Here is a 20,299-nt window from a genome sequence, read left to right as displayed (position 1 = left end):
AATTTTTTGGAGGAGGAAGATAAGGAGAAATATTGGTTCAAGACACTAAGAAGAAAAGAGAAAGGAAGGAAAATAATTGCTGGAACAAAATGTGACTGGGGCAGATAGGTAGAGCAATTCATTTTGATTCGGTCAACCTACACAATGATTACAATTCTTTGGTTTTTCGGTTTCTCGTGGGCCTTAGCAGTGCTTCCCAGGATGAAGTCTGTCCAGGTTTGCTTCCTCATCTGTCTCTGGAAAGCCATCTGCTGCAACAGCTGTGAGCTGACCAACATCACCATCGCGGTGGAGAAGGAGGAATGCCGCTTTTGCATAAGCATCAACGCCACTTGGTGTGCAGGCCACTGCTACACCCGGGTAGGCACTTGCTTTGCGGGGAGTGAGGGTGCTGAGGGTGTGCCTGAGACCAGCTTCATGAAGTCCCACTTTAGCAGTGTTTTAAGTTTCCCCGAGAACAGCCATGAGTCCCTGAGCCAATACTGCCTGCGTTATGATTGGGGTTTATTACCATGATTATTAGTTTGGGCTTGGATTTGATTAGGGTAAGTGTAGGAAAACCTCAGACTTGATCTGATCAGTTTGGTAATGTGCCAACTCAGGATTTCAAAACCAAGAAAACGAGTTCTATGCTAGATTTTACATGTAGATAGATAAACATGTAAACATACATTTATTTAGTAATAATAGAAAATCTACAGCATCCCCCAAAGGGCAGTTTCTACGTGGATGTATTTCTATGTATTCCATGTATTTCTATTTCTATGTAATTGAAGCCATATCTTTGCAATAGAGATAGTACTAAATTTATTTCCAAGCCACATAAAACCACAAACAGGCATGTTGTAGAAATTGTCTTACTGGCCAGCCTGAATACAAATGCCAACGAGAGCCTGAGGACACAATAAATCCTTGCAGACTGTTAGAATCACAGTGCATCTGCGAACACAATCACCTCTTTAGACTGTTGAGAAAACCAAGACACAGAGGCATAAAACCACTAGTTTATATTCACACAGTCTCTTTAATAAGGAGTCAGTTTAATAAAGAGGCAGTTTCTCCTTTTTTTTTTTTTTTGTTCCCTATTAGTACCTGGTTTTCTACGCAAAATTACATTCTATAAACTGAAATTGAAAATAGGAACTTTTTAATGAAATATGCTTTATTGGATGATAAATGAGTTTGGTCAATTTTCACTTATTACACAATTTATTGTACCTTCTTAGGATACAGACTTGGTAGCATGATATTGAAATAAATTAAACAATAATGCAAATAATTTTTTTACTAGATAGTGTTAGAATATTCCTGTTCTGCCTGAATTAAAATTTCTTATATGAAAACTATGTATCCTTTGAAACTGAGAACACTGCAAAATATAAAGCATTTAAGGGAGGGAAATGTCTACAAGAGAGCGGAATATTTAAAATCTTATGTGAGCCTTTAAAGTCATATTATGCTAAGCATTAGCATTTCACATTATGTCTTTTTTGACCTTCTATAAACACACAGGGATAATGTATTTGGAAATATTTTCTGCGAAATTAAACTTCAGTGTTTTATGGTTTAAGTTGTCATTAATATAGCTTTCGACTAAGCACAAAAAGTCAACTTAAAATTTCTGTTATATTTCCCTTTTTCATCATTTTTGTATAATATGTTGAAATTCAAAGATTCTCTATACTTTGAGGAAAAAAGATAATATTTTGATATAGATATAAGGAATAGGAAAAAGGAAGACATATTTTCTGTAAGATTTCCAGAACAAGGAGAAAACATGGTATAGTCGTTTACGATGGTATAGTTACGTTATACATGGTATAGTTACGTTTACATGGTATAGCAGAAAACAAGGTATAGTCGTTTACGAGACCATGTTTCCTTGGTTAGGAATTCCATAAGTGAGTTTTAATGGGTAAATGTTATAGCAAGCAGTATTAAATTCCTGTCTCATTTTGATTAAACTAAATAGAAACTTCCAGAATATTGTAACCTACCTCTCTCCTTCCTAAACTCCTCAGGACCTGGTGTACAAGGACCCGGCCAGGCCCAACACCCAGAAAACATGTACCTTCAAGGAGCTGGTGTATGAGACAGTGCGAGTGCCTGGCTGTGCTCACCATGCAGACTCCCTGTACACGTACCCGGCAGCCATTGAATGTCACTGTGGCAGGTGTGACAGAGACAGCACTGACTGCACCGTGCAAGGCTTGGGGCCCAGCTACTGCTCTTTCGGTGAAATGAAAGAATAAGGAGTAGTGGACGGTTGGGGCTGCCTACCCTCATCCTAAAGGACCAAGCTATCCATGTGCTGTGTGTGTACAACATGCCAGGCTGCAGGCCAGTGTGGGCTCGGGGACCTCAAACCCCACTGACCCCAATTCCCCTGGCAGAGGGGGAGCTTAAAGGTGTAGGAATTGAGAGTGTTGGAGCTGGCAGTCTGTCACCACTCAACCCTGTATCCTAGATCTGGTTCCATAAGTTTTATCTGTCTTACTTATCTTACGGACATGTGACTGCTTTCCTGTCTCGTCTTAGAAATCCTCTCACGCAATCCCTCCTCTTCGAGATAGGGACACCTATGTCCAGGGGGAGGAGACAAGATGGGAGTGGGTGAAAGTACAAAATGCAGCATTCTTCTGGTCCAATCCTGGGACCTCCTAAGCAGGGCCAGCATCTTCTTCTTGACTGGAGCCTCAATGCCTAGCCATGCCTGGAATTCAGTAAGAAATTCAACAATGGCTTCCTTAAGGAAAATCAGATCAGAAAGGTAGGGGGTAGAAAAACACTGAAAAGATGTTTGAGTCTGTCTGATGAGGTGGCCCCCAGCAATGCCAGTCAGTCCACCGAAGTGAGGACAGCATTTCCACCTCACCTTTCCTCCTTTGGCACAAGGAGTACTGGGACAGGAGGCATATGTCTGAATTGCTCAGTATAGATAAAAATTAAGACTGCAAAACTATTACTACCAAGCCCTTCAGTTAAGGGCAAAAGCCTGAAATATTCACGTGGGCCTGTGGAAATTAGCCAACATCTATTCCATCATTTAAACAAATTGAACACATGCTGTAATGCTCCTGAAAAACTCCCACTGCAAAGTAAAAACAAAAAAACACAACACAAAAAAAAACTAGTTTATCCTACCCTCTGGGCTGGCATTCACTCTGCTTTAGAGCAAAGGATCTGAAATGTTTGAAAGCAATTTCAACAACTTATTAAGTACATGTACCTTATCTACAAATACATTTGTGTAAAGAAATAGCTCTTTTAGAAAAAAATTAGGCATGAGGAAAGAAAAAAACCTGCTGTTTCCTAGAATCCTCTCTATAGCAGTCTTCTCTTTTTGTCTATCCATAGTCTCCCAAATCTATGATTTTTTCACGAAGGTACATACTGAAACTATTTCATGAGTACCTCTCTTAGTCACTCACTTGTTTCACACTTAACATTGTTTAATTTATTTAAATCTTATGTTTTAAATAGATACGACTCACTAGAGTCATAGATTTGCATGTTTTTCAACATGCAAGCAGATGATTTATGTATGTTTATACTATCAGTAAAAAATATTAAAATATAATTCCTAGTGCTTCTGTAAATATTATCTGTGCTCACCTTTGAAAATATTAAAAATAATTTGGTTGCATTTCTAAAAGTATTTCTTTTATTTAAATGTCCTGTCATTTTTTTGAAGTAGTTTTCTGATTTAGTAAGGAAATGAAGCAAAGAGAGAATCACAGAGCAGGCGGGGACTAGAGATCCTCTAGTTCATTTCTTAAAATTTTAAGACGGAAAACTTGAAGGCCAAAGATGTTAAGATCACACCAACAATCAAAAAGACCGTTCATGACAGCACCCAGATTAGAACTTTGGTTTCCTAGATTTTAGCCCAGCTCTCCTGTGACTTTTATGCCAAACCAAGAAGTCATTGTGGCAAGGATTGATGCAAAATTGTAGCAATTAATAATCAGCTATGTCCATTCAAATCTGGTATTGATCGTGACTGATAGCTATATTCTCTACAATATTTTAACACATTGAAATTAGGGCTATATTAACACAGTTGAATAAGATGCTCTAAATTATAACATAGCCTTTTCCTTCTCCCTATGCTTTTGGAAATCAAAACAATTGCCTTCCAATTCGAGGTAGTACAGGGCAATGGCTCTGTACTACCTCGAATTGGAAGGCAATTGTTTTGTTAACTTGTTTTATTTAGATTGACCAGATGTGTCATCTTGAACAAGTTACTTAAATTCTCTGGACCTCAGTTTCCTCAACTATAAAAAGAGGAAAACAATATTAGCTATCTCAGAGGATTGTGTTAATGATTAAATGGAATAAGATGTGTAAAGGGCTTAGATCAATGTCAGGCACATAGTAATTCCTCACGTAATAGCTGTTATGCTTTGAGACAGACAATGTGGCAAGGGTGAGGCTTAAGTTAAAAAACAAAAAACAAAAACCAGTTCAGGCTCTTTCTAGTAACCACTCTGGGCCATACTTTCTTCACTTTTAAAATAGAGTAAAAATGGTAACTATCCCAAAGGGTAGCTATGAAAATTAAAAGAAAAAAGAACGTATGCAAGGTGGTTGGAAATCCAACAGAAGAGCTATAATCCTGATGGATAGAGATCTCCTTACCACTTAGCTAAAAAGGTTGAAAAGCAGTATTTTCTGCTTAGGGCACTCACCCATGTCAAACTGGAGTACAATCCTTTCTAAAGCAGCACGAAAGAAAAGTTGCGAGCCTCCCACGTCCATACCAAGAAAAGGCCCATTTCCATGGGCCACCATTTTAGTTGAAGTCCATATTATCTCTTCCCAGCATCACAGCAAAGGTCTCTGGGAAGTCCCCACATAGCTACAAGAATTATTCCCCTAAATCACAACTTGCAACATGCCTGAAAATGAATGAGATTCCCCATTATTTTCAGGATAAAATCCTAATCTTTGGCCAACATGTGAGGCCTGTCATGGTCTGACCTGTGATTACCCCTATGATTTCATATCTCCCTCTTCCCCATCCCCTAGAGGCTACTGCGTACCTGGAGACTAGCTATGAGGGTTGACAGAGAATTGTGTGCCTTCCACTCCTGACTATGATTATAACTGGTCACTAAGTCAGCAGTACTGAATTCTAAGTGATAAAAAAAAAACTAATACCAGGGTGTAAAATTCTGAGTTCATGGGAGTGAAGAAAGAACAGAACTAAAGAGAAGTAATTAGGTAACCTCAAACTATATCTATGTTTGATATCTTAAAATACATCTGAGTCAAGAATATAGTATAGCACTAACATATTTAAATAGGGAAAAGGTCTATACAGGTGTTTATTATACTTTTGTACATATTCTTGTACTTGGTAGTTAACAACAAGGCACTTTTATACGCTTTGTACACTTAATCCTAATTTTATGCCTATTATAAGAAAGGTGAAATGTGTCCTGTGCTAAAGTCACACAGCTAGTGTGTGAAGTCTGTCATTAATGCTCATTTAGGGATTGAGGCAGAGAATTCAGTGCACTCACCAAAATTTGTGCCTGCTTCTTCCTGACTGTAAAGCTGGACTACATTCCCCAGCTTTCTTCACAATCGGGTATATCTACGTTCTAGCCAATGGAATGGGAGAAGTATTATGAGATAGTTCCATACCAGTCCATTAAATCCTCTCATAAGAGATTTCCATTCTCTTCCTGGTATCAGCTAAATGTCAACACCCTTGAAAGCTTTGTGTTAATAATAGAGTTATTATCAACCTAGATACCTGAATGTCTGCATGGAGTAGTGTGTGCCAACACTAACGACCCTTTATAGCAAACTGGATTTTTATGAATGGAACTCTTATTGTGAATAGTGTTATTGTATGAAAGTGTCCCTACTTCATTCGTAAATGTTGGGTGGATAGGGACAAAAGAGATAACTTGTCTTTTTAGTTCATGGGTTGCCAGACATGAGGAGCCACATCTGGAATGATAGAACTATATCACCTGGAAATCAGGGGCCTGGGACCAGACTTGGGAATAGATAATATCTTTGGAAAGGGAAGGAGATGGTTCCACATATGGAAGAAAGATAAAACTGTATTTGTTCTTGGATATTTGGACTGTGAAAGAGACTATCATATGTTTACCAAAACTGTATCTCTATTTTCCTGAGGACATATCTAGCCTACTTTCTCCAGCCTCACCTGTGGAAAGGTTTGATTGTGTGACTGAATTCTAGCAATGGAAGGTTATCAGAAATTATGTGTGGTCTTGCTCATAACCACCACCACCCCCAGGTGAATCACGCTCTCTTCCCCTCTTAGCTGTCTGGGTGTTGATGCTTAAAGCAACCTTGGTAGCCATGTATAAATGGCACAGCACCCATCAGCCTGTATCGCTGAGTGACCAGAGAACCCACGTATACCCACACACCTACTCCTCCAGAGAGGACCATAACAGAAAGAAATAAACTTCTCTCGTGTTAAGTCACTGAGATTTGGGGTATTATGTTATAGCAAGTAATGCTACCTTAACTAATATAGGAATCCACAGTTCAAGGAACTTAAATATTATGTTTTGTACTACTCCACATGAACTAAGTACAAAATTAGTTATTTCATATTGTTCACATATATACCCTAAAGCATGAGCTTCTGGTCAAAAAAGAAAAATAGATTTATTGATTAGTACTTTAACTTTGAGCCTCTGTGTGTGTGTATCTTTCAGTCTGGAAGTGGACTCAGAGAATGATACTAAAGAGCATGCTGACCAGTGAACTGCTTCCCACAAAAAGGCCAGCCAGTGCCCCCGCCATTCCCCCGCTAAAGTCCCTTTCCCTGAGGCAGTATGATCACAGTTATTAAGAAGGAAATCCAGGACTCAGAAAGTTCTCATCAGTTCAGTGTCTATACACTATCTACTATGTGCCACTATTTCTCCAGAGTATTTTGGGGGACTCTGTAGAGGTAGACTACTTGGCAACACTTGGCTAATACTTGGCTAAAATTTGACCCTCAGTTCACTGATGCGGTTTTAAGGAAGCCAGGAACTCACACCACACAAGATAAAATGCTGTCTTTCAAATGGGATTACTTCAAAGCCTCAACCCATCTGGGAAACAGAGGGTGACCCTAGTGGAGAGGTTATATTAGTTAAATCAAATGCTAGAAATTAGGACCAGGGAGAGTGGTGAAAGTATAGAGGAGCTAAGAAAAGACTGAAGTTAAGCAATAACTCTTCAAAGGCTCCCATATGTGGAGTATATTTATTTCCATCTTAATATAATTTTTCAAAATCTAGAGCAAGATGTCTTTCCCTAATAGCAAGCTGCCTTCAGAAGCAGGATACAACCTGGGTCTTCCATAAGCAAAGAACAGCCTGATGTGGTTTTCTTGAGCCAGGGGGAAGTGGAAAAGCAGCTTAATCTAGAAAGGGAAGCTGAACATGGCAGGCAGATTGATTGCCAGACCTCAAACAAATATTTATCTGAACTTACACCCAGTAATTGTAATGGCCTTGGAAAGCTCTAGGTAGTTGTTATGCATTTGAACAAAGGTGATCCATCCTTTTGAAGCTAGGCATATTGATTTGAATTCAGTCTATTTTCTGTACGTCGGCCCTGACATATGAAAATTATACGCCACGGTCATCAGCACACCAAGCAAGCAGGATTCACGGAGTATGATCCGAAAAGCAACCTTATTTTGGTCTTCCCTGTCCCTTTGAATTTGCTCAGCGGCAGCTGTCCTTCTGCCATAGCATCACTGGTCATTCTTGGGTAATAAAATCTTCATTAGCACTTCATAAACCTCCAGGAACCCAAAACCTCCAACCCCACCTGAAATCTATTACATCATGATGTCATGAAACTCCACCGTGAACATCCTGTTATAGTGCCTTATACATTGTAAGAAATCAATTGATCAAAAATGAAAAGAAACATTATGCTCATGATTTTTGTTTTTGCCCTGTTTTTTAGTCTGATGAAGGAACCATCCCTTAGCTGTATATTGATCTGCAAATCATTTTTGAATAATCTCTTCTAGATGATTGCAAAAGAAATGTAGTGGGGAGTGCTTGTACATGACACATGTTGTAAACTGAAATGGAAATGATCTCTAGATAGACACAGGCACTGCAAGATAACTACATCTCCACTCAAATGCAATTTCACCATCTCCTAAATTACATTTTCTCCACCAGTTCACTTAATATGCACCTGCAGAATGCTGTCTCAAAATTTCGTTTTCCTTTGGGCAAAATGTTACATTCTTATCGATCTGGATTATACAACATAATTGCAAGGATTCTTAAAAGTGGAAGAGGGAGACAGAAAAGGAAAGTCACAATGAGATGTGACTATGGAAGGTCAGAAAGATGCAATGCAAGAAGGATTTGACTGCCATTACTGGCTTTGAAGACAGAAGACGGAGGCCTTGAACTAAGAATGTGAGTGACTCTAGAAGCTGAAAGAGCAAGAAAATAGATTCTCCTCTAAAGAAAAGAAAAAAACACAGTCTGACTGACAACTTGATTTTAGCCTAGTAAAACGGGTTGGCCTTTTAATCTATATAACTATAAAATAATGAATGTGTGTCGTTTAATGCCAACAAGTTTGTGATTATTTACTACGGCAGTGATAGAAAACTAATACACCTGTCAAAAGCTCTCATCCTCCTCCCCCAAAAGTGGGTCTCCACTCTTCCAGTCAAGATCCGTGTCCAAAATCTCTGCTTTATATGGAATATGCCTCTGGCTATCTCCTGGCATGACTGGCTATACTCAAGATACATGGGAACTGAGTCAAAACAGCTTATGAGCTGTCCACACAAACCCACAATAGCTTACACAGCAAACAGACTGGTGGAGGTAAAGACCAAAAGTCAGGATGCTTTCAGAAGATAATTTAATGTCTATTTCTGATGCTAAGTCCAGAACAGAAGCACTCCTTGGGGATAGGCACTACTTCTTGTTTACAGTTCTGTCTTCAGAGCCTAGAATTTCAGCACTTAACATATGGTAGGCACTCAAAAAATACTTGTTAGAATATTAAATAAAGTAATAATCATAGACTCTGATTGAAATTTGACAAGATAAGCCTTAAGATACTTTATGATTTTTCACTTTTCACTTTCAATTTTATTGTAAATAAACCTATTACATTAGTCAGAGATTTAGTTAGTTAGTTAGTTAATTAGTCAGTTAGTTAGTTTACAAGAGCTAGAAGCCCAAGTAAATGAGAGAATTTGTAATACACATAATTAAGAAGGGCTACCATGGCACTAGCTTCAAGTACTCCTGAATCCAGGGCAGTTCTTACACTAGGTCCCGCAGAATCCTCTCCCTTGTTTGAAAAATAGTTCCATTACTAAAATTGAAAATATAGATCACTAAACTAAATAGACCTGATGATTTCTTTCTGTACTAATAGTTTATTACTTCATAAGAGAATGTTACTTGCTCACCCAGGTGAAACAACATTAAAATGTTTTTCCACTTGCGTATCTATAAGACCTCTCTAAAGACACATTAACAAACACAATTTATCATATGTGCTCTTAAAGACATTCATTTCCCATCCTTAAAGTCAGCAGATATAGAAAATTATTTTTAAATGGATCATTACAATATAAATTTGAATATTCTATGGGTAAAATTATTTCCCTCTTCTTCCTCCTCTAGGTTTTAGCATTTAATAGAAACTGTGGTAAATATAATATTCTATATTCTAACATCCTATCATGTGAACAGGTGCTGAATTAGGTATTGTGGATATGATGAATATATTTCCTGAACCAAAAATTGGTCTAAAGGACATCACTTTAGCCACTGACTTTAATATCTGATTGACTATTTATTGTTAGCTCTGTAATGAGAAATCACCTATCCTTGCACATATTAATACAGTTCATCTTGCCAAAGAATTACAGTATTACTTCAATTATATGATCCAGTTTATTGGATCTAGTTTATACACTGTAGTATTAGAATTGTAGGATATGTTGTTGGTTGATGGAATAACATGGTGGAACATTTAAAATTAGGACTGGACAGAAAGTATGGAACATAAGCATTTTATCGAAAGGAAGAGGTGAAGGGATAGAGGAGAAAGCAGATACTTGTATATAATGGTGAGTAAAATAATACTTAACCAGAGGAAATAACAAACACTAGAAAGCAAAATACAATTAAGTACAAATGATGAAAGCTGAAGAAGAAAGGAGAAGCACCTATCCACTTCAGATCTTTTATATTACATTCTATTTAAGTAAAGGGGATTTTATACATTTTCTCTTTTCACAGCCATTTATCTGAGCATTATGGTCAACTGAGTGGGTGACTGGAATTCTTGTTAAGCAAAACTTGACCTATATGTACTATCCTTCTTTTCAAGTGACAACTCATGAGAATAAACCTTTCATCCTCCCACTTGGAATAGAGTCACCTTCAAAATGACTTCAGTAGATCCAAAAGTTAAATCTTTTTTTTTTTTAAACATGTTTTGTAAAAGAAATGTGATAACTCGAATATATAGCCACTGATCATAATAAGGGAGTATTTTATTACATAATGCTGCCAGGGTAGAGTTGGGAAAGAGCACTTTGGTCCACTTAAAAGAATACATTAAGAAAGTTTAGAGTTCTCTGAAACATAATAGGCAATAGAACGATTGAAATTGTTATGGGAAATTATATGTGACTGGATATAATTTGTGAGGTAAGGCTAGAAAATCAAACCAGTGTATCTCAACTCCAGCAGGGATTAAGTCAAGTGAATTTAATGATGTTAAACCAAGCCACATGACTAAATCTATTTTTAGTTGAAAACAGTGATTTTAAGAACCAATCCCTTATTAGTTCTACTTTCAAAATCTCTAGCTCTCTTTCTCTATCTTCCTCTAGCTCTTAACTAAATATTTCATCTATTTCAAAACGTAAAATTTAGTTTAACAGGATCTTTTTTCCATATTAACTGTTGGCTCTTATGATCTTTGCTTATAAGATCTACAAATAATCTGAAAAATCCTCAAGTTGCAGATACTACTGTGTTTCTCCGAAAATAAGATCTGGCAATACAATTAGCTCTAATGCGTGTTTTAGAGCAAAAATAATGTAAGACCTGGTATTATATTATATTATATTATATTATATTATATTATATTATATTATATTATATTATAATATAACTAGTATTTTATATTACATTATATAATATTTATTATCTCAGTCTTATTTTTCTATAAGACCAGGTCTTATATTAATTTTTGCTCCAAAAGATGCATTAGAGCTGATTGTCCGGTTAGGTCTTATTTTCAGGGAAACACGGTATAACCAATATACAGAAATCCTGAAATAAGTGTAGGATAAGCAATGTTGCAATGATGACAACCACTTTAAAGGTTTCCAAAATGATACAGAAGCATCCATTTAATAATCAATAAGAAAGATTGCTATTCAGTATGAAAACAATTACAAATAGACATTTAAACCTAGTTATTAAGTCTAGAAACAACCAAATGTTCACAATTATAAACATTGCCACTTAAAAATGGAAATATTTATTGAATAGCTAAAATATACAAAAAAAAAAAAAAGACAGCCAGTATGTACTATGCACTGTGAAATATAAGGCAGACCTTACCTTCAGTGACTTCATAATCTAGTAATTTGACATAAAAAAATACAATGACTTTTGGTCTGGACAAGATGGTATAGATCCATTTTTCCCTGCTCCTCCCCACTAAGCACAATTATAAGCCCTGTAAATAATGTAAAAGGCAACCAAAGGAGAATTCTGATTGTGTGGGATCCTGACTGGAGGAACAACATAGCAACAGGACATCTTGCATCCTTCCACCCAAAAGAAGAAGGCAACCCAGACCCATCTTTACCAATCCATTACCTACTGAGGCGCATTCCTCCCCGTGATCAAAATAGGTTCTCTCTGACAACATCAGGCAAGCCAAACACATTCGGTTGATCAGGAGCCCTAACAACAAAACGTGGCCAGAAGCACTCCTGTCTACCCCACCACCATTCCTTCACACACCCCTAAAGAGTGTGTTAAAAAATAACCCGAATATATGCTATTTACAAGAAAGTCATTTAAATTGAGCAACATATATAGTTTGAAAGTAAAAGGCTTTTGTAGATGATCTTTATTAAATTAAGATAATTCCTCTCTATTCCTAAATTGCTGAGTTTTGTTTTTAGCTTGAATGGTTGTTGGATTTTGTCAAATGATTTTTTTTCCCTGCATTAGTTGATATGATCATATGATTTTTCTTCTTTAGTCTATTGATGTGGTGGTAAAATTTGCATCTTTCTCTTTTTCCTTAAAAACAGGAATAAGACAAAAATGTTCATTCTCACCACTCTTTTCAACATAGTACAAGAAGTTTCAGCCAGTGCAATAAGACCAGAAGAAAACAAATAAAAGGCATACCAATTGGAAAGGGAGAAACAAAACATCCTCTTTTGACAAATGACAGTATTATCTACATAGAAAATCTCAAGAAATCTACCAAAAAACTCCTTTTAAAATAATCAATCTTAAATAATACAAGATCAACACACAAAAGCCAAGTGCACTTCTAAATACTAACAATGAACACAAGAAATAACAAAATTTAAAAACAATACAATTTCCAATCTCTCTGAAGAAGATAAATTTATTTTAGGTATAGAGTTAACACAACATGTATAGGATTTATATGCAGGAAAGTACAAAATGCTTATAAATGAAATCAAAGAAGATATAAACAAATGGAAAGACACTGTATTCATGGATTGGAAGACTAACATAGTCAAGATATCAATTCTCCACCAAAGTTTTTTATATGTTTAATAAAATTCCTATCAAAACCCAGTAAAGGTTTTTATGTAGACAGAGTCAAGCTTACTCTACAATGTATATGGAAAGGCACAGGCACTGGAATACAAGTAGTTACAATAATCTTGACAAAGCATAAAGTCAAAGGAATTAGTTTACCTAATATTAAGGCTTACTATATAGCTATAGTAATCAAGAGAGTATAATATTGTTTGAGGGATACACACACAGATCAATGGAACAAAATAGAAAACCCAGAAACAGATCCACACAAATAACAAATGTGTTCAACCAATTTTTCACAAAAGTGCAAAAGCAATTCAATGGAGGAAGAAGAGCCATTTCAAAAAATGATTCTGGGGAAACTGAACATTCATAGCCAAAAAACCAAACAAACAAACCAAAAAAACTTCAACCTAAATGTCCTACCTTATACAAAACTTAACTCAAAATAAGCCATGAAGTTAAATATAAATACTAACTGTATGAACCTTAAAAAATTATTAAGCAATAAGGCATTGAGGTGTTTAATTAGCACAATGAGCTAAAGTAAAAGTAACAATCAAATTTTTATTAATGTGACAAGGTAAGCAAGACGTGCTGGCTCTCTAGCGTTCCATTTCCCCCCATGTAAAGGCACAAGGTGAGGGTAAAGTGGATCCAGTATAAACAGAGGGAATTGTCTCACTGCTCAGGAGTACTCACCAGAAGGTTTCTGCCTCTTTATGAATTCATGGGCTGGGGAGAAGGAGAAGGGAAAGGCTAGGAGTGGAAAGGTACTGAGGCAAAGTAGAGAAAAGTAATTCAGCCAAGGACCTCAATAAGGAGGTCTCAGCAGAGGTGCCTGGGAAGTATCGCAGGCAAGGTCCCCAATAAAGAGGCAGGCCTCCCACTGGAGGTGTCTCACTAGGAATGAGGATATGATCATGGCTGGCCAAGCGGGGCCTTGACTGCAACTCTCTCCAGAAAACTACAGTGCACTGGCTGTGCACTGGCTGGTGTGGGGAGGGCAGTTTTCACCCATGAAGCCTGCCAGTCATAATCTTGTAATTGTCTATAATTGGGCCTCAAAGATCGCACCAATGATTTTTGTCCTGAAGTCAGATTCCTCAGGACAAGATAATCCTTAAGATCCAGAGATAGGCAAAGGTTTCATAGATGACACCAAGAGCATAAATCATAAAAGAAAAAAATAATAAACTAGATATCATCAAGATTAAACATTTTTGTTCTGCAAAATACACTATTATGATAATGAAAAGACAAGCTACACATGTGGAGAAAATATTTACAAATCAAATATCTGACAAAAAACTTGTATACAGAATATGCAAAGAATTCTCAAAACTCAACAGTAAGCAAAAAAATCTAATAAAGAGTAGACAAAAGACTTGAACAGACACTTCGGAAATTGGATATACCAATGGTAAACAAGCACTTGGAAATATTTTTAATATCATTTGCTATCAAGGAAATGCAAATTAAATGAGATATCACTACACATCTATCAGAATGGCTAAAATAAAAAATAATGACAATACCAAATGCTGGCAAGCATTTGGTGGATCATTTACATATTGCTTGTAGAAATATAAAATGGAACGACCACTCTATAAAACAGTTTGGGAATTTCTTATAAAACTAAACATGCAATTACCATTTTACACAGCAATTTCATGCTTAGACGTTTATCCCAGAGAAATGAAAATGTATTTTCACACAAAATCTGTACACAAATATTCATAGCGGCTTTACTCATATTAGCCAAAACCTGAAACAGACAAAATGTCCTTCAACAGGCAATTGTTAAACAAACTGAGGTATAAACATACCATGAATACCACACAGCAATAAAAAGGAAGAAACTGCTGATGCATAAAATAACTTGGATGGATCTCCGGGGAATAACACTCAATGCAAAAAGCTAATCCCAAAAGGTTCCATACTGTATAATTCCATTCATGTAGCTTTTTTGAAATGACAAAATATTTTAAATGGAGAACACATTAATGGTCAGCGTAAGGATGGCAGGAAGGAGGTGGGTGTGGTTATAAAAAGTCAACATGAAGGATTCAGGTGGTGCTGGAAATGATTGCTATCTTGACTGTGGTGGATACCTGAAATGATTCATTTGATAAAACTGCAGAGAACTAACACGAATATATGAGTATAAGTGGAACTGGGAGATCTGAATAAAGGCCTCTATAGATTACCTATAGATTGCATTCAGTGTTACCTAACACCCCGTCCTTGGAGTTACGTTTAATCATAAGACTAGCTTTGGCCAATACAGTATGTTAAAATGTGACATGACATGTGTCACTTCTGGGCAGAGGCTTTAAGAGCTGATATGTGCTTTGCCATCTTCTCTTATCCCTCTACAATGCCCACACAAATATTTCTGGCAGTAGCTGCTCTGTCAGCCTAAGTTCCCAACCGAGGATGGTGATGACTTGGAAGCCGAGATCCCAGAAGCAAGATATAAATTCTAATTGTTTCAAGCCCTGTGACATGGGTATTCCTTATTACTGCAGCATAGCTTGGCCTATCCTGACTGATATGTAGTCCAATGGCTCTCATATTACAGGTACTAAAACCAAGAGCAAAGGGTTTAGGGCCTAGACAATCCAGGAAGTTAGTGACAGAAATGATACCATGACTTGAATAGCAAGAGTCCCAGACGGGTGTGTTTTCCAGCACAGAGTTTATCAGTGTGCTTCAGGTTATTTTGTTCATAAGAATAAGAATAAAACTAAAATACCAATAAAACCAAATTGAATAATCAAATGAGTTTACAGATTGATAAGCCAAAAGTAAAAGAACAGATTTTTTAAAGTAGGCTGAACGAAATATTGGCATTTCTAATTTTATCACAGTTCTGAATCAGCAGCCCATCACTCTGAAGGGGGAAAAAGTACTTGACTCAAATGAGTCACATTAGAGAAATCCTTGATATTCTGAGAATTCAGATATCAATAAGCCACATGAAAAATGGGAGGCACTGGCTCCATCTTTTTTAGTATTTCTACAAAATGAATCAAAATCAAGTATCAACCCTAGAGGTTTATGAACCTACAAAAATATGTTTGGGTAATTCTGTAAAGAGATGCTTTGGTGGTGGTCATGAGTATCTGTGGAATTAAAATGGAGTTTGTGAAAGTAAGCATCATCTTTCTTCTAAGGAAGGGATTGTTTTACTCAGCATAGGTTTTGTGAAAATGTTAAGGACCCAAAAGTTTCCCATGGTGCATGTTAAAATTCAAAATTTGACACAGGGAAGGAAAAAACAATTAAGAAGCTAAACCTATTCCAGACTCATTTCAGAAAACAGTCCTCCATTCTCATCTGCTACATGTCACACAGGAAGAAAAAATCTATGCACTTCTCTGACTGCATGACAGAACCTCTTAAAAACTGCCAATCACCCAGTTAGTAAGGCATTATGGCTTTATTGCAAATATTCTACTATGAAACAGTGAGCAATTCAGGAAGAGAAAAAGATGTAGCTGAAATTTTCTTTAAGAAAAAAAACTTCACCTCATCCTTGATTCACTATTCTATTTCTTACTTTTTGGAGCCATAAGTTTTTCCTCTTTAATTTTCATCCTGATTCTAAATGTAACATGGTCATTGTAGAATTTTTGAAAAGTTTAGACAAGAGAAAATGAATGCAAAAAAGTGTTTTCCTATAATTCCACCACCACAAGCAAATACTAGCATAATTTTGGCAAATTTCCTTTGTCCTTTTTTTTTTCCTGTGCACTTTTCAAATATAGTTGAGGTGGCAGTTTATTTATAATTCTGAATCCTTCTTGTGTCCCAGTCATCACTATGTCAAAAATTATTCTCATGTTATTAAGAACTCAGTATTAAGCTCATTTTATTCGATGCACAAAATTCTACTGTCATGAGATACTACTGTTATTTATTCAGTCCTCCATCATAGGACATCTTGGGAATTTCTTCTCTTTCATCATAAGGTATCTGAGTTAATTAAACTTTATTCCATATCCTTTTTTCATTGTTTGATTTATCCTGAATTGTTAAAAATTATTTAATATGTTATTTAATAAGTTCCATACAGCTTTGCTTTTTCCTTTAGCTGCTTCTTCTCTAGACTGTCCTAAGAACCTTGAACAATTGTTCTCTCCACAGATCCACTACAAACTTGCATTCCAGCAAATGCTTTCTGGTGTTCTCACTGATATTGGGTCAGGATGAGTGGATATCTCACATTCACAAAATAAATAAATCCATCAGTGATTACCTAAATAAAACAATCCCTCTTTATTTCTGTGCATTTTTAAAGGTAAATGTAGTGTGATGAAAATAGAAAAGCATTAGATTGAAATCAGCTTCTTAATGCAATTCTACATCTCTCTTTATAAGTCACTAAATTATGTGAACCTTATTGCCTCATTTGTAAAATGAGAAATTTAGTTAGAGATCTCTGAATTTTCTTCTAACTCTATCCTTCTCTGACTTTTTAACTCTGCTTAGTCGTGTGAACTCCTGAACCAACTAGAATTCAGAGGGGAAAGCTGAAGCTTCTCCTTGTATTCCAGATGTGATAGGGCTTAGCATGAGAATTAGAAGTTTACTAAAGTTGAAAAAGAGTTGAATCCAAAGAGTTGTACTTCCAGCTTTAAGTACAAATGTGGATGGTTTTCAAGAGATGAACCAAAGGCTACCAGCAGGCTGGTGAACCTCTGGGAAGCTCCTCACACACTCATTCATTCTGTTCCTAATGGATAGATCTCAAGAGTTCACTGTGAGGCTCTTGTGAATCTCAAACCCCTCATGACTCTCCCACCAACAAGCTCAGTCTGCCGCACGAATGTGATATGATAACTCTCAAGCTCACCGAGAAGCAGTCTGAACCTCAAGTCAGCTCACATACCTACCTTCAATGTAGTTCATGCCTTTGAGAGTCTCTTCACTTCATCTGTAAAATATGTATTAACCAGATAATTTAGTCTCTACTATAGTCATAGTACTAAGCGTGGTACTATGAAAGTTACCAAGAAATATAATAGGAGTAACCACTGCTCTTAAGAAGCTCACAGCCAACTTAGAGAGAGGATACCCCCAGGAACCATAATTGGTTGGATATTAGACACCCAAGATGTAGGTGAAAATCAGGATAAACCCTCAGATTCCCTGCTGTGCATATCTTCTGCTTGGGGAAAACACAAAAGAAAATATCACGTGGAGCCACCCCTCCCCTTAGGGAGCTCATGAAACCTACACAAGAGGAGTGACTCTTCAAGTTGGGTTTTGAGAATCAAGACTGGTGCTTCTTTGTAATTCGTGTTTATGTCTTTGCAATGTTGTAAAAAAATGTGAAATACATGATTTTTCCAAAAATCCCTTTTGTGATTCATTTCTCAAGAAAGTATCTGGTGCTTTGGATGCTCCGCAGAGGCCAGGCAGAGGGCTCTGAAAAAGCAGAAAATTACATGTTACGGGCTAAATTGTGTCCCTCCAAAATGTATATGTTGAAGCCTTAACCCCTAAGAATGTGAATGCATTTGGAGATTAGGCCTTTAAAGATTTAATTAGATTACTGAGACTTAGTCTGACCGGAGTCCTTATAAGAAGAAATTTGGACACACAAAGAGATACCACAAGTGCACCCAGAGGAAAGGCCATGTGAAGATACAGTGAGAAAGCGGCCATCTGCAAGCCAAGGAGAGAGGCTTCAGAAGACATCCAACCTGACAGACGACACTTTGATCTTGGATTTCCAGCCTCCAGAATGTGAGAAATAAATGTGTTGTTTCAGCCACCCAGTCTACAGTGTTTTGTTGTGGCAGCCCTAGCAGAGCAATATACTATGGCAACCACCAGAGGTATTTCTGTGGGATTTGGAGCAGCAGTCTAGAAGCCTCCTAACAAGTAGATTTTGGCCAATGATCAGCATAAATTACCAAACTTCTCTATTAGTTTGAGGTTATGAATAGTTAAATGTAGGGAGAAGAACATACTCATAACATGCAGGAGGGCCAGACCCTTACCTATTTTACTGACTTGTATCCCCAGTGTAAGTGTACATTTGATGGGTTTTGCAAAATATGTAGTCTTTTAAAACCATCACAGATAGATACAGAAAGTTTTTGTCACCCCAAAATGTTCCCTCATGCTCCTTTGCAGTTAATCTCCTTCCCCAACCCCCGGTCCTTGGCAACCACGGATCTATAATTTTGTCTTTTCTGTAATTTCCTATAAATGGAATCATGCAGAGTACAGTCTTTTGTGTCTTGGCTTATTTCACTGAGCTTTTGGTATTCATTCATGTTGCTATGTGAATCAGTGCTTCCTTTGCTTTTTATTTGTGGGAAAGGCAGTTTCACACATGTAGTTTTTCGACCCCTGCTCAACCACTGAAGAATGGGTCTTGGGCCTGGAAAACTTCCTTACCGAGAGATAAGGAGCCCACACAGCCTGTGCCGGGCTTCTCACTTTGCCTGATGTTCTTGTGGAAATATCTTGCCCTGTGTCATGCTGAATGGATGTTCCTTCGTCCTGCATAAGAATATGTCCACGGCCCTCAGGCATGACCCCAGCTTTCAGTACTTCAGACTCCCCCCGGGAGGGGTCAGGATCCTGCTGCTGCTGCAGGAAAGAGGAGAGCACATACCCTTTATCCCTGCATCTGTTGCCAGGGCCAGCAGCTACCTGAGACTGACACTACTGGAGCAGATACTGCGCTGTCACTCCTCTATGGGAGCGGAAGCATCGTTCCATCCAGTGCTTGACTGCGTTGTGTTTTCCTTCGCAACTCTGATTCCAAGTTGCTGTAGAAAGAAGTGTTTCGACTTCTCTTCCTGGGGGCTAGCACCATGATGACCTCCGCTGTCGAACTGTCGAGCAATATTCCGTTGCATGAGTACATCATCATTTGCCTTTCCATTCACCAACTGATGGACATGTGGATTGTTAGTTATGGGCCATTATAATGTTCCTCTTAACATTGGGTACAACTCTTTCTGTGAGTATGTTTTCTGTTGTTGTTGTTTCTTTTTTTTACTCTTGGATAAGTACGTAGGAGTAAGATTGCTGGGTAGTATGTTAAGTGCATATTCAAATTTACAAGAAACTGCCAAACTGTTTTCTAAAATGGCTGCACCATTTTGTACCCCCACAAGCAATGCATGAACGTTGAGTAGCTCCTCATCCTTACCAGCTTTTGTTATTACAGTCTTTTTAATTTTTAGTCATTCTTCTAGGTATGCAGTGGCATTTCATTGTATTTCCCTAATGACTAATGATTTTGAGCCCCTTTTCATGTGTTTTTTTGCCATTTGTACATGATCTTTGATGAAGTATCTATTCAAATCTTAGCCCATTTTTTTTTACAAAATTAAGATGTTTATTTTAGAGTTTCAAAAGTTCTTTCTGTATATTGGATACAATTCCCTTATCAGATATAAGCTCTGCAAATATTTTCTCTCAGCCTGTGGCTTGTTTTTGCTTTTACT

General features: G+C 37.2%; 1 protein-coding gene across 1 annotated transcript; it reads left to right on the top strand.

Annotated features, from left to right (window-relative positions):
• Positions 1-201: 201 nt before the first annotated feature.
• FSHB (follicle stimulating hormone subunit beta) lies at positions 202-2,252 on the top strand (the record flags this gene model as incomplete). The annotated part of the gene is made up of 2 exons (XM_081064276.1): positions 202-360; positions 2,022-2,252. The coding sequence occupies 2 exons, from the start codon at positions 202-204 to the stop codon at positions 2,250-2,252; spliced, it is 390 nt and encodes a 129-aa protein (XP_080920402.1).
• Between the last annotated feature and the right edge of the window lie 18,047 nt (positions 2,253-20,299).

Source organism: Rhinolophus hipposideros, assembly GCF_964194185.1.
Source record: "Rhinolophus hipposideros genome assembly, chromosome: 10".
Lineage (NCBI taxonomy): Eukaryota > Metazoa > Chordata > Mammalia > Chiroptera > Rhinolophidae > Rhinolophus > Rhinolophus hipposideros.
The sequence above is the reverse complement of the archived record's forward strand: the minus strand, read 5'-3'. Positions and strand labels throughout refer to the sequence as shown.